At 43.0% G+C, this 13,092-nt stretch overlaps 1 protein-coding gene across 1 annotated transcript; it reads left to right on the top strand.

The window, feature by feature from the left end:
* Positions 1-5,099: 5,099 nt before the first annotated feature.
* On the top strand, positions 5,100-12,517 carry LOC146672926 (uncharacterized). The gene is made up of 5 exons (XM_085401583.1): positions 5,100-5,212; positions 10,694-10,735; positions 11,455-11,724; positions 11,799-12,035; positions 12,131-12,517. Exons 1-5 carry the CDS (start codon positions 5,176-5,178, stop codon positions 12,394-12,396), a joined length of 852 nt encoding a protein of 283 aa, XP_085257709.1. The 5' UTR covers positions 5,100-5,175; the 3' UTR covers positions 12,397-12,517.
* Positions 12,518-13,092: the final 575 nt, after the last annotated feature.

The raw sequence follows: 13,092 nt of genomic DNA, 5'->3' as shown, positions 1-13,092 counted from the left end.
TCATGTAATTAATATCCTTAGTATCCTTATTTTCTCATTATATTGTTTTATGCACTTTAATCATGAAGGTTTGTAAAGCAAGCCCACTTTTGACTCACAAACTAAGTTCTCAGCCAGACTGAAAACAGGAAGTGTAGAGCTGTACAGGATATTAATAAATACAGGAAGCCAGACAGAATAGAGGAATTTTGCCATATAAGCAATGTTTGTATCGAAACTGTGCCGTGTAAAGTACCAAAATAACACCTATATGAGACACAGTTTATGATTCTAATGTTAGAGATCCTGCAACTGGCATTTGGGCTGTGCAGGGGTCTCTCTCTTCCGGAAGATGATTAAATAAAAAGAAATATAAATGTTTTAACACACTATGAGTCGGTTTTCTCTGTTCTATCATGTGGACAAAAGAATCGAGGTTAATACTATTTTAGTTAGAAGATCCAAATGCCATGTTGTAATACCATACTGCTGTGGTGGCGAACGTTTCAAATGCAGGTTTGACAGGTTTGTGAATGTACACTTTATCCCAAACCTAGTGAGGGTTTATTCATTTTTACCACTGGGTGGCTATAGCTCAGGAAGCAGAGCAGGTCACTTACTGATCAGAAGGTTAGTGGTTTGATCCCTGGCTTCTCCAGTCTGCATGTCAAGAGTGTGAATGTAGTTAGGAAGTATTCAGTTTAGAGGGATTGGCTGAATGTGGCATGTTGTATAGAGCACGTTCAGAAAACCGGGAGAGTGAAAAGTGTTATGTAAGAATCAGTCCATTCACTGTCTGAACACAGTTTCATCATGTTACTTTAGCACTATCATGTTCCGGCACATGTTATTACATGGCTTGATTAAGGTACACAATAGGCTGACATCTGGGGCCAGAGCGGAAACTGTTCTGGGCCAGCAGTGTGTCTGCAACTGGCCCATGTGTGGGCCACCTCTGGCAAACCTGATCTGGGCCACAAAAGGGCCGCCATTCTTTGCGAGATGTGGGCCATAGGTAAGCACTTTGTGTGGGCCAGATCAGGGCCATACCAATTTTGCTATGTGGGGAGTGATGGAGTGTTTGCATCCAGGGCAGGTGCCAAAAGCAGCAGGAACCCAGTTGCAAATAAAATACAAAGTGTATTGAGCTGACAATGTGGAAGTGTCTGCCTGTGGGCCAAGTATCACAGACCAGTTGATCAAATCCATAATTCCTCTTTTACGTTTTAGACAACAGACTGTGAGACTCTTCCAGGGTAAAAGGACAGAAGTAGATGAGACTATGACAGCAAAGCAGGAAAGATAAGGCAGAGGGAGATGTAACTTAAGTTATATAATCAAGAACACAATTGCACAAAGGCATCATGGTCTGGAGTCTAGTGACTCTCTGTTTATGTTTGTAATTATTTAATATTCATCCCTTTAGTTAAGTTCTAGTCATTGGTTATGATTTGTAGTGTTTAGCTGTTTCTGTTACCTCTTGTCATCCTTGTCTCTATGTTCTTGTATTTCCTGTTTTACTTTGACAGTCTGTGTCCGTGTATTCTGTTGTTCTTCCTGCTGGCCTCCTCATGTCTGATTAGTCCCAGCTGTGTTCCCACCTGTTTCTTTCATTGTGCTGCTAGTGTGTTTTTCCTTCTGCTCCATTGTCAGTTTGTTTGCTCATCATTCTCTGTGTTTCATCTGCATGTCTCCTGTTCATTGTCCCTTGATTATCTCCCCCTGCGTTTCTTTTCCTGTGTTTCTAGGTTTCAGGTTTTTCTTGTTTAGTTTGTCCTGTTTATATGTTGTTCGTTTCCTTCCTGCCTTGTTTATATTCACATTCAGCCAAAGAAAGGCTCACTTTTGGTTAAACATTGACCTCAGCTCTGTGTGTCTGCATTCGTTTCCGCTCTCTCTCCCCATGGTCTGCCAGCTCTGACCATGAAGCTTCATTTAAACTTGTGTTTGAATCCTGCAGCTTATCACACATTTGATTTCCTTGGGTGACAACTGCAAGTGTCCAGAGTGAGGACAGATTGAGGCTACGTCCACACTAATGTGTTTTCGTTTGAAAACGCATCGTTTTCTCTCCGTTTTGGCCTCCCATCCACACTGAGATGGCATTTTCCCCAAGGAAAAACGCAGTGTTTTGAAAACGCTCTCAAAAACGCATATATTTCAAAACTGTCCCGTCCCAGTGTGGACACCAGAAAATGTCGACTTTCTAAAATGATGACACATTTTAGTCATTTGATGCACTCATGTGTCCAATTAAACAAAGCGGAGTGCATTATACAGCAGTTGTTTTGATTGCTCTCAATTTGACAGCCCTAAAAAGGATTAACTTCAGTTAGTACATGCTTCAGATAGCTTTTCTTCAAATTCGATTTTGCGCAGGACTGGAACGTAAGCGTTTCCAGCCATTTCAATGTGTACGCAGAACTCTGTGAAAACGACCGAAAACGCTAGTTTGGACTCGGAGCAATTTCAGGCGAAAACGCCATTTTCAAATCTATCCGGGCTAGTGTGAGTCTGACGGACCCACTGCTGCACATCATCTGTGAGGCTTTGTGTAACAGAGTTAATAATACATATGAAAAACATGCACTTACCTGTTCTTAATTATCATTTTAAGTGTGAATTTTATCATTTTTTTTAATTGTATTTTATTTTGAAAACCCAGAAACCGGATCTCACCCTAACGTTTAGAAGCTGCTAAGGCTTCCGCTCCTCACAGCGCGCGCTTGCACTGTGAGGGTAAGTCCGGTAATGAAAGGCTCTGGCATTTTTATGGTTTCTGGTGTGAATGTTGTTACATAAGTTATATATGTCGATGTATATAGGTTCATATTGATGTTAGAAAGTTTCTGTGTAACTGAAACAAAGGCGGGTTGCTGTTAAATAGTGTTTCTGCCGTATTTATGCTCTTTGGCAGTTAGTCTTTGTCAGCCCCCTAGTGGTTGCTGCGCATAGCAGGAAATGTGTTTGGATTTACCGTTTTTCTGTGCTTTTTGTGATGTTGCTTTACATTGTAGGAGCTACAATTGCCGGTACCACCAGAAGACACCTGTTGAATGTGTTTTATGTCTTCTGCAGGTACGTGAGCTTGTTAACAGTCATTTTGTCTGTAAAGCACAAGCAAGTGAAGATGTAATGCGCTATTGTTAATTTGTCCACTAGAGGGAAATGTTTAGTCGGTGGTATTTATGTTTATCCTGTTATTTTGTTTTATACGATTGTGGAATGTATTTTATTAGTCATAAGATTTCTTTTGTATACAAGCTCAGTATGACAGACTGTAAAATGGGAGAAATTATTATTTTCCACCTTTTCTTTATTAAAAAGTTAATTGTAAGTCTGTTAACACAGCGCGCGCTTGCACTGTGAGGGAGCTACAATTGCCGGTACCACCAGAAGACACCTGTTGAATGTGTTTTATGTCTTCTGCAGAAGTAAACTGTGAAAAGCCAACCCTTCTGAGCGTCTGTGATTCTTGAAGAGCTGGAAGTGTTACATTTGCACCCCTGATGATCCACCAGGACAAACTCAGCAGTGTGTGAGGAAGAGGAGGAGGAAGAGCCAGCAGCAGCTGACAGATGGAGAGAATAGACAGACTGTTCCCTGTTTGTGAAGGACTGCTAGGAAAGTTTAACATAACTGTCTGTGCTGAATCAGTCTTATTAGGTAATTTTCACATAATGTAATCATTTGTTACAGGATCTTACTTTCTGTTTATCTGTATATTTCAGTTTTTTTTATTTTGTTTTATAGAGGCCAGACTAGGACACTTTGCCTTTGACCCAGAGGTGACAAAGTGTAAGGGATAAATGTTTACTTGGTATCTCCAGTTTGTTCTTTAAACACTCTGACTGAGTCCAACCATGAACCTGATCACTGATCTACACACGGTCATGTTTCCACTGAGAGTCAAAGCTGATGTTTGCAGTGGAAAACGTCTCTAAGAACATTTGTCAGCCTTGTTGTGGAAGATTTAAAATAACCTGCAGACACCTCGGTGAGCATGATTCAAGTAGGTTTAATGAACACACTGCAATGTGGAGGGAAACACTCCAAACACCAGGGTGATCTCTGGCTGCCACCCTCACATATACCCACTGTCACACAAAACACATTTCACAGCACGTCATACGTCCCTACACCTTCAGTCCAACTCATCCTTGACCTCCTCCCACTCTAAGGAAAGCTACAGCCACCAGTCACCTCCCTTGAACAGGATGTCTCTACAAAAGGTCCACTGTGAAGGTGCAATGAACATGAGGCCCACTAGCATTAACATTCATGCTGGTGGCAGGAGTGATCTGCTACCACACCCTCATCAGCTTCCTCTCTATCAGCCCTGCAGTATTTTTAGCCTCTGCTTCACTTCTTCTTCTTCCTGTGGTTTCCTGCTGATGTGAGGACAGCTGTCCTTATTTTAACTGTGAGTTTGGTCTCTGTGGGCTCTCCTGTAAAGGCTCGGTCAAGTTACAACAGCCATGTGGCTCCATCTAGCTGTTTATCATAGGAAAGTAAGAATAATGTGTTTATGTCGCACTTTCACAGATAAAAATCACAATAAAACCAGAAATATAAATAAACTATGGAACAATGAAATAAAAACATAACATAAAAAACTAATTAATAAAAATATAAAATAAATAAAATATAAAATAAAAATAAAATATAAAACTAAGCAACATGAGCTGCTTTTATGTAAAGGACAAAGTAGGACATCTGAGCTGAGACCAGTCAGGAGGAATCATGAAGACAGAAACAAGAGTTGAATGCAACGCCTCAGGTAGCTTTGTGCGTTACAGCTGTCGATACAGGCTCAGTTCAGTCAACACTCAGTGTCAGTGTGGGAACCAGTGGCTGGTTCGATGCATTGGCTCCCATGCTGTAGTTAAATAAATAACTCGGTTCACTTTATGTCTGGGCTGCATGTGTGGTTATATCATGTTACTTGGACAGGAGTACCTGTCCCCTGTTCTTACCTCCACCTTGTTCTTTCTGTCTTGCTTCCATGTTTCCCTTTATAAACATACACATTTATATGTCTGTCTTTATCTTGATTCCAACACTGCAAAGAGCTTTTATTGTGAAGGACCCAAGGAGGAGAAAGTCTTTTTTCTTGTGCGCAGAGTAACGGATCTGTTTCTGAGAGCGGTCGATGATTTCAGCTGTCAGTGAGGCTCAACGGGACTGTTACAGAGGATGAAGAGGATGATGAAGATCATGCTCCTCTTAATCGGTAAGAAACACACTCACACACACAGAGATGGGTGTGGCTTCATACAGACTAAGTAGTGGGTGAGTCAAACATCCTCTGCTGTTAAAAGCGCTCACGTTCATTATTCTGTCATCGAGCTCGTTCATGTGAAGCTCGTCCCTGAGGCCTCCATGCAGGGCGGGGCCCGCACTTTCAGTGTACACTGTGTATAAGGACACTCTGTCTAAAATGTACGTAATAAATACACTACACATAGAGTTAGACCTCACAGCACAAGCATACTGCCAACCTATTATGACTATGTTGTACATACACATATACAGGGAGTGCAGAGTTATTAGGCAAGTTGTATTTTTGAGGAATAATTTTATTATTGAACATCAACCATGTTCTCAATGAACCCAAAAAACTCATCAATATCAAAGCTGAATGTTTTTGGAAGTAGTTTTTAGTTTGTTGTTAGTTTTAGCTATTTTAGGGGGATATCTGTGTGTGCAGGTGACTATTACTGTGCATAATTATTAGGCAACTTAACAAAAAACAAATATATACCCATTTCAATTATTTATTTTTACCAGTGACACCAATATAACATCTCCACATTCACAAATATACATTTCTGACATTCAAAAACAAAACAAAAACAAATCAGCGACCAATATAGCCACCTTTCTTTGCAAGGACACTCAAAAGCCTGCCATCCATGGATTCTGTCAGTGTTTTGATCTGTTCACCATCAACATTGCGTGCAGCAGCAACCACAGCCTCCCAGACACTGTTCAGAGAGGTGTACTGTTTTCCCTCCTTGTAAATCTCACATTTGATGATGGACCACAGGTTCTCAATGGGGTTCAGATCAGGTGAACAAGGAGGCCATGTCATTAGTTTTTCTTCTTTTATACCCTTTCTTGCCAGCCACGCTGTGGAGTACTTGGACGCGTGTGATGGAGCATTGTCCTGCATGAAAATCATGTTTTTCTTGAAGGATGCAGACTTCTTCCTGTACCACTGCTTGAAGAAGGTGTCTTCCAGAAACTGGCAGTAGGACTGGGAGTTGAGCTTGACTCCATCCTCAACCCGAAAAGGCCCCACAAGCTCATCTTTGATGATACCAGCCCAAACCAGTACTCCACCTCCACCTTGCTGGCGTCTGAGTCGGACTGGAGCTCTCTGCCCTTTACCAATCCAGCCACGGGCCCATCCATCTGGCCCATCAAGACTCACTCTCATTTCATCAGTCCATAAAACCTTAGAAAAACCAGTCTTGAGATATTTCTTGGCCCAGTCTTGACGTTTCAGCTTGTGTGTCTTGTTCAGTGGTGGTCGTCTTTCAGCCTTTCTTACCTTGGCCATGTCTCTGAGTATTGCACACCTTGTGCTTTTGGGCACTCCAGTGATGTTGCAGCTCTGAAATATGGCCAAACTGGTGGCAAGTGGCATCTTGGCAGCTGCACGCTTGACTTTTCTCAGTTCATGGGCAGTTATTTTGCGCCTTGGTTTTTCCACACGCTTCTTGCGACCCTGTTGACTATTTTGAATGAAACGCTTGATTGTTCGATGATCACGCTTCAGAAGCTTTGCAATTTTGAGACTGCTGCATCCCTCTGCAAGATATCTCACTATTTTTGACTTTTCTGAGCCTGTCAAGTCCTTCTTTTGACCCATTTTGCCAAAGGAAAGGACGTTGCCTAATAATTATGCACACCTGATATAGGGTGTTGATGTCATTAGACCACACCCCTTCTCATTACAGAGATGCACATCACCTAATATGCTTAATTGGTAGTAGGCTTTCGAGCCTATACAGCTTGGAGTAAGACAACATGCATGAAGAGGATGATGTGGACAAAATACTCATTTGCCTAATGATTCTGCACTCCCTGTATAGTGTGTTTTTTTAAATTAGTAAAAACATCAAGAAGTCACCAGCAAAAGGAGAACACACCACGGCCCACGTTTAAACAAGGAAGGTTTATTCCTCCAAAAGATTTATTATTGAAATAGATGTAACATCTCCCCAAAAACAAGCACAAGCACCATATCAGCATGAAACAGAAGCTCAGCTCTGTAGAGCAGCCAATCATGATGAAGCCCGTCATTATAAGTTGTAGATTCAAGCTGCGGCTCTTCATGTGTTTGTCCACCAGATTTCACCAAAGAGGACTGTGCTGAAAAGCTCTGAGTAATGAACTGTTTTTCAAACAAGCGCCAGTGTTTCAGAAAGCTTCATCTGTCCATCACTTGTGTCAGTGTTCACTGTTGTACTGAGCAGCGTGTGTGTGAGTGATGACGTGTCTGACCTCACTGCAGCTACAGGAAGTTCCCACTGAGCCTTTTTAGATTTAACCAAAAACCCCAGGAGGGGGCGGAGCCTCATACACAAACAGGAAGTAGAAACAATAGTCAGCCCTCCCCCTGACACACAGCCAGGGGTGCGGTCAGCTCAGTGCTGTAACTCCAGCTTTAACACTGACGGAGCTGAGACCTCCACCCATATCGCACACAGACACCACGCTGGAGTTCACTGAGCTCCTGAGAGTCATTCCTCCACACGTGTGACCAGCTGCTGGTTGTGTACACCTGTGAGCATGGAGGTGTGTTTGTCTGGACTTCACTAATGTAGACCCTCATCTTAAACACTTAGTCTTTGTGTGCTTGTAAACTCTTGTCTAGTGTTTTAGTCAAATCCACCTGAGTAGCTACGACAGAGCGATCCAGCCAAGAAATGGACTCTCTGCACTCGACTGAATGTGTCTCATCCTCAGTCTTCCCAAGGAAACTGAGCTTGGAAGACATGACTGTGTCCCCCACCAGAGCAGGGTGCCATCACCAACAGCTCGGGGAATTTAAATGGATGAAAATCAACCAAAATTGCTTTATTGGTGGAAGTGCTGTGAGGATGAGCATTAATCTGTTAATATTTATCACAATAAAAGCTTTTTAGGCTCAGCTATGAATGATTAGGCAGCATTTTTATCTTTATATTGTTTCAGTGTATACTGAGGACTGTGGGAACATTGCAGTTTCATGTTCAAGTTTGATTTTTCCGATGTCGCAGATGCGTGTAAATATAGCTGACCAATCAACACGGTGGAGCATTTGATGGTTGTTCTCACAGAACGGCTCTCTGACATCAACTCCATTTTAGTTTTTTCCAACAGTGTGTTCAGAGAGGATGCATTTTTCACCAAAACGCAGCAAATTCAGTGCATATATACATTATACAGCAAATCTGGAATAAATCTCACTTCTCACATTTGAGATTTTGACATTTTAAACAGCTTAATGCAAAATGTGCCCAGTTAACTCCTCATCCAGAGAGTCCGGATGCTAATTTAAAACTTCCACGAGCCCTTAAATCCCTGCTATGAGCTCGTTGCATTGAGCGAGGCTGTGACTGCCTATGCTGGTGGCAACAGAGCGCACACAAGCAGCACAGGATTCAGTCCAAACCATTTATTGTTTGGTCATTCTGTGTGTGGTCATCTGGATGTCTTGGAGGATGACCGGGGGGGTCGTCACCACCAACCTTATTGATTATGTCTGAGTTTAAAAGAAGGTTGTATGAAAAAGGCAAAAGTAACCTGCTCTGCCACCTGAGCTACAGCCGGGTGGCACCATAAAAGGACAGAATTCATCTCATTAAGTACTTTTACATATAAACTAAGAACCCTTGAGGTCCATGACATGCAACTATTTCATTTAGATTGATTGTCATTTTTACTGAATTTTTAAATTGAATTGAATTTTAATGAACTTTACCATATTTTATTGTATTGTTTTAGTTATCATGTATTTTTGCGTGTTCTTGCTGCCTCTGTTTAATTGTGTGTGTTTTGCCTCTGTGAGACACTTGCTGCTGCCCATCTTGGTCTCCCTTGAAAAAGACGTTTTTAATCTCTATGGGATCTTCCTGGTTAAATAAAGGTTAATAACACTAATAATACATTTGAAAAAACCTGACCAGACATTTCAGCCATGCACAGATTTTAGGAAAATAACTTGATAAATCCTGGTTGATTCTTTTTGCCTTATACAGACGACTGCGTGGACAAAGTGGGCTCGAGTTGTGTTGCTCACACACTCTGTGCTGTACTCACATTTCTTTGCCTTTGGCCTAAGAAATGAATGGTATAGTGGCAGGACTACAGGGCTGTGCTGCTCACCTTGATGTTGTAATTTACAGCAACACTTGAAGACCATGCAGAGTGAATCAGAGCTGTGTCCAGCTCTGACATGGGATGCTTCACTGTGAGAAGTGCATGAAATGCAAATGCCAGTCAGTCCATGATCAGGGTGAGGTTGGGAATATCAGCCCTGTGTGCTCTTGATCATTTCCATCTCTACAACAGACCTGATGCAGTTCTTGGGCATGCTGGGTTAGGGGTTTCTATCTGCACCTCTCACACATCTGCTCAGCTCTACGGTTAACTTCGACCTGAGGAAGCGACTTCTTCTGCTCCTGTGGGTGAGGCCTTCCAGCTGCAGGTGCATGCTGGGGCTGTTTCTTTGTAGACTGGTGATGATGGAGTCGTTCATTCAATCATTCTGATGTTTTGTTTCCTTGCGACAGTAACTCTCATCATTTATACTGCTCATTGGTTAAGGAAGAAGTGCCGGCTTTAATATGGGCTGTGCAGCATTTTGAGGTTTACAGTCATCAAAGGCTGGAGTGTGACAAACACACAAAGTGATCCGTGGCCTGGAGATCAATGGCAGTCTGTTTTCTTTTCTATATGAAGCCGGGTCACATTCTCAGTAAGAGAGCTGACCAGGTCCCTCGGTGAGGTGTATTCAAATTCTCCCGGCTGTCCTCTGAGGCGTTGGCTGATTAAGCACATGTGGTTAGTTATTCGTTAATGGTTTTGCTTAAAAAAACCCATTTACAGTTTTTTACAGACGCTAGGACACATTTCTCAATACTTAGGTCACGTTTGCAAAACTCCTCACACAGTGAGCACAACAGAAGTCTATGTGGGCTAAACTGAGGACCAGTTATCATTGTTTTGGCACAAAATGCATTCAATGACTACATCTCTCAAATTTCATGAATTATCTTCTCACTCAGACACAACAACTGCCAATAACCTTTGTACGTACAGGACATTTTGCATGTGCTTTGTACGTACCAAGCTGAGGGTCAGTTAGGAGAATTGTGTGAAGAGTTTTGCAAAAGTGACCTAAGTATTGAGACATGTGTCCTAGCGTCTGTAAAAAACTGTAATTCTGAGCTACAGTTCTCCTCTGAGACTCCTCTTAGGCGTTGTGATACAGTATCACAACGCCTGCAGCATTTCCTTATCTCTGCGTATCTCTGCTCACACTCTGCTCCCTCCTAACGGTTCTAACTGTCATTAAGTTTTGTAATGACTGCAGTTACAGATGACTGTTTGGTCACACAGAGAAAGAAGCTCCTCACCTGTGCAGGTACACAAGGTGGTGGTGGAGCCTCTGACCTTTAGTGACCTCTGACCTTTAGTGACCTCTGACCTCCTGTTGCAGGTGTGTGTGTGCTGCTGCTGTCTGCACCGACTGTTTCTGCAGGTGAGTTGATGGAAGTGAAAACAATCAGTGAGACTCCAACAAGAACACAAATACACTTACTGTGTGTGTGTGTGTGTGTGTGTGTGTGTGTGTGTGTGTGTGTGTGTGTGTGTGTGTGTGTGTGTGTGTGTGTGTGTGTGTGACAGTTCAACACTTACCTTTGTTCAAGTGATTCATTGGACTTGAAGAGCTTGAATTACAATAAATAAGCTTCTTCATATTCTAACATTTCTCTACAGTCAGACCTGATGAACCATTTCCTCAAACATTTGTAAATGAAAACTCTTGAAATGAATGTGTGATTAGCACAGACTGTTGTGTGTGCACACTCTGCTGGTGCCGCTCTTCATCACCAGTGTGACAGAGTCCTGAACACAGCCTCAGTTTGCATGTTAGTCCTCCAAGTTCCATCTGAGCTTTACAGAAAACACACTTTGTTCCTCTGAAAGCCAAAGATCACAGCTGAGATAAGGGAGATTTTTCCACGTTAAAGTGCTTCCATTAGTGATGCTGCTGATGCACACATCAAATCATCTCTAAGATCTGAATGTTGAAGACAAACACAAATATCTGTTTATTATGAGGCTAAAAGCTTGATGTAGACATAACAGTGTATAACATGTCAGCAGCATATTTCAGCCCTGCACACCAGCACTGTGCTTATATTAGACTTTAATCAACACATAGTTATGATTTCATCACCTCTGTGTGTCCTCCAGTGTCTCTGTCTGTCAGTCCAAACCTTCAGCAGGTCTTCAGAGGATCTCCTTCAGTGTCTCTGAGTTGTGTTGATGATGGACAGACAGCTGATGGATGGACAGTGAAGAGGACCAGAGGAGGACCCACTGAGGACTGTGGAGGCTTTGGGAGGCTTCTTGGTTCCTTCTGTGTTGTGGATCTTTCTGCTCCCAGTGAAACCTTCTGGTGTGAGGACTCCTCTGGACAGCAGAGTGACAGAGTCTCCTTCAGTGTCCAATCAGACACTACAGGTGAGACGTTCCAGCTGTGTCTCTGTCTCTGTGTGACTCTGCTCTCATTAACTCTGTTTGTCTCTGATGGTCAGAAAAAGCTGTCATCCTGGAGATCCCTGCACTTCCTGTGAGGACAGGAAGTGATGTCATTCTGCGCTGCAGACAGAGGAATGGTGACACGGTCATAGCTTATTTCTACATCAAAGGAAGTTCTGTTGGTTATAAACCAGAGCACATCATCACTAACATCACGCAGGCTGATGAAGGTCTCTACTGGTGTTCTACTGAACAGGGTGCAAAGTCTCCTCAGACCTCTCTGAGGGTCAGAGGTCAGAACACTGACATCACTTCCTGTTTAAAACCTGATGTAACATTGTGACCTGATAATAAACTGACTGAACCATCTTCATCATCTCTCCTCCAGATCCTCCCAAAATCATCCATCCTCCTCCTCCAAGCACCTCCACAAACTTTGCTCCTCCTCTTACGTGTCCTCCCTCCCCTCCTCTCCCAGCATCCACCTGTCCTCCTCCTCCCTCTCTCGTGGTCCCAGTCGTAGCAGGTCTGGGTTCTGGGCTTCTCCTGGTTCTGGTTCTGGGTTTGGTTTTGTTCCTCTGCTGGAAACTCAAAGGTAGCTCTCACTCACCTGATGTGAGCAGGTGTAATCTGATTACTGTACTAACCTTCTGAGCCTAAGTAAATGAACTTACTGCGTCACCTCGGTCAGTAATGGTCCAAACATGTGTGTGTTTGAGTGATGCTGGTCAGTTTCAGTTTTACCTTTCAAAATAAAATGTGTTTGGCTTTGACACATACAGCTGCCACAGAACCAGAGTGCACCGAGCTCACAGCTCCGGGGTTCCAGTTTAACTGGTTTTCACGTTAACCGGTTAGATTTGTGTGCTCCAGATGTTGCATCTGCAGATTCTCATTTTCACCGAACGGTCGTCTTGTTCCACCTGCTCTCGTGTCCTTGTGTTTCTCTAACATAAACATTTTCCTCAGGACACCAGCGATCAGCTCGACAGGCCCTCAGTCTACCTGCATACATGCTGCTCACCTGTCAGCTGTTTGACACCTGCTGCTGATTCAGCAAACACGCCCACGTTACCTGGTGATGGTCACAGGTAACAGGTGGCAGCTGCAGCTGGATATAACGCAATGACGGCGCAATGTTGTGCACGAGATAAATAAATATAGCTTCCTGAGCTCAGAGCTGCTGCAGCTTGTGTTTCCCTCAGAGTGGCTGACCTGGGTTACAGATGACGGCTGGAAACAGAACACAGCACTTTATCAGCGGCTGATATCACAGCTTTGAAACCTTCGCTGAGCTTCAGCTCTCAGTGGTTAAACACTGGACTGCATTCACTCAGGTTCTGTCTGTCG

Source organism: Rhamphochromis longiceps, linkage group LG3, assembly GCF_057381845.1.
Source record: "Rhamphochromis longiceps isolate RC_006_pf linkage group LG3, R_longiceps_female_GT1.1, whole genome shotgun sequence".
Classification (NCBI taxonomy): Eukaryota; Metazoa; Chordata; class Actinopteri; order Cichliformes; family Cichlidae; genus Rhamphochromis; species Rhamphochromis longiceps.
This window is presented reverse-complemented; position numbering and strand designations above follow the sequence as displayed.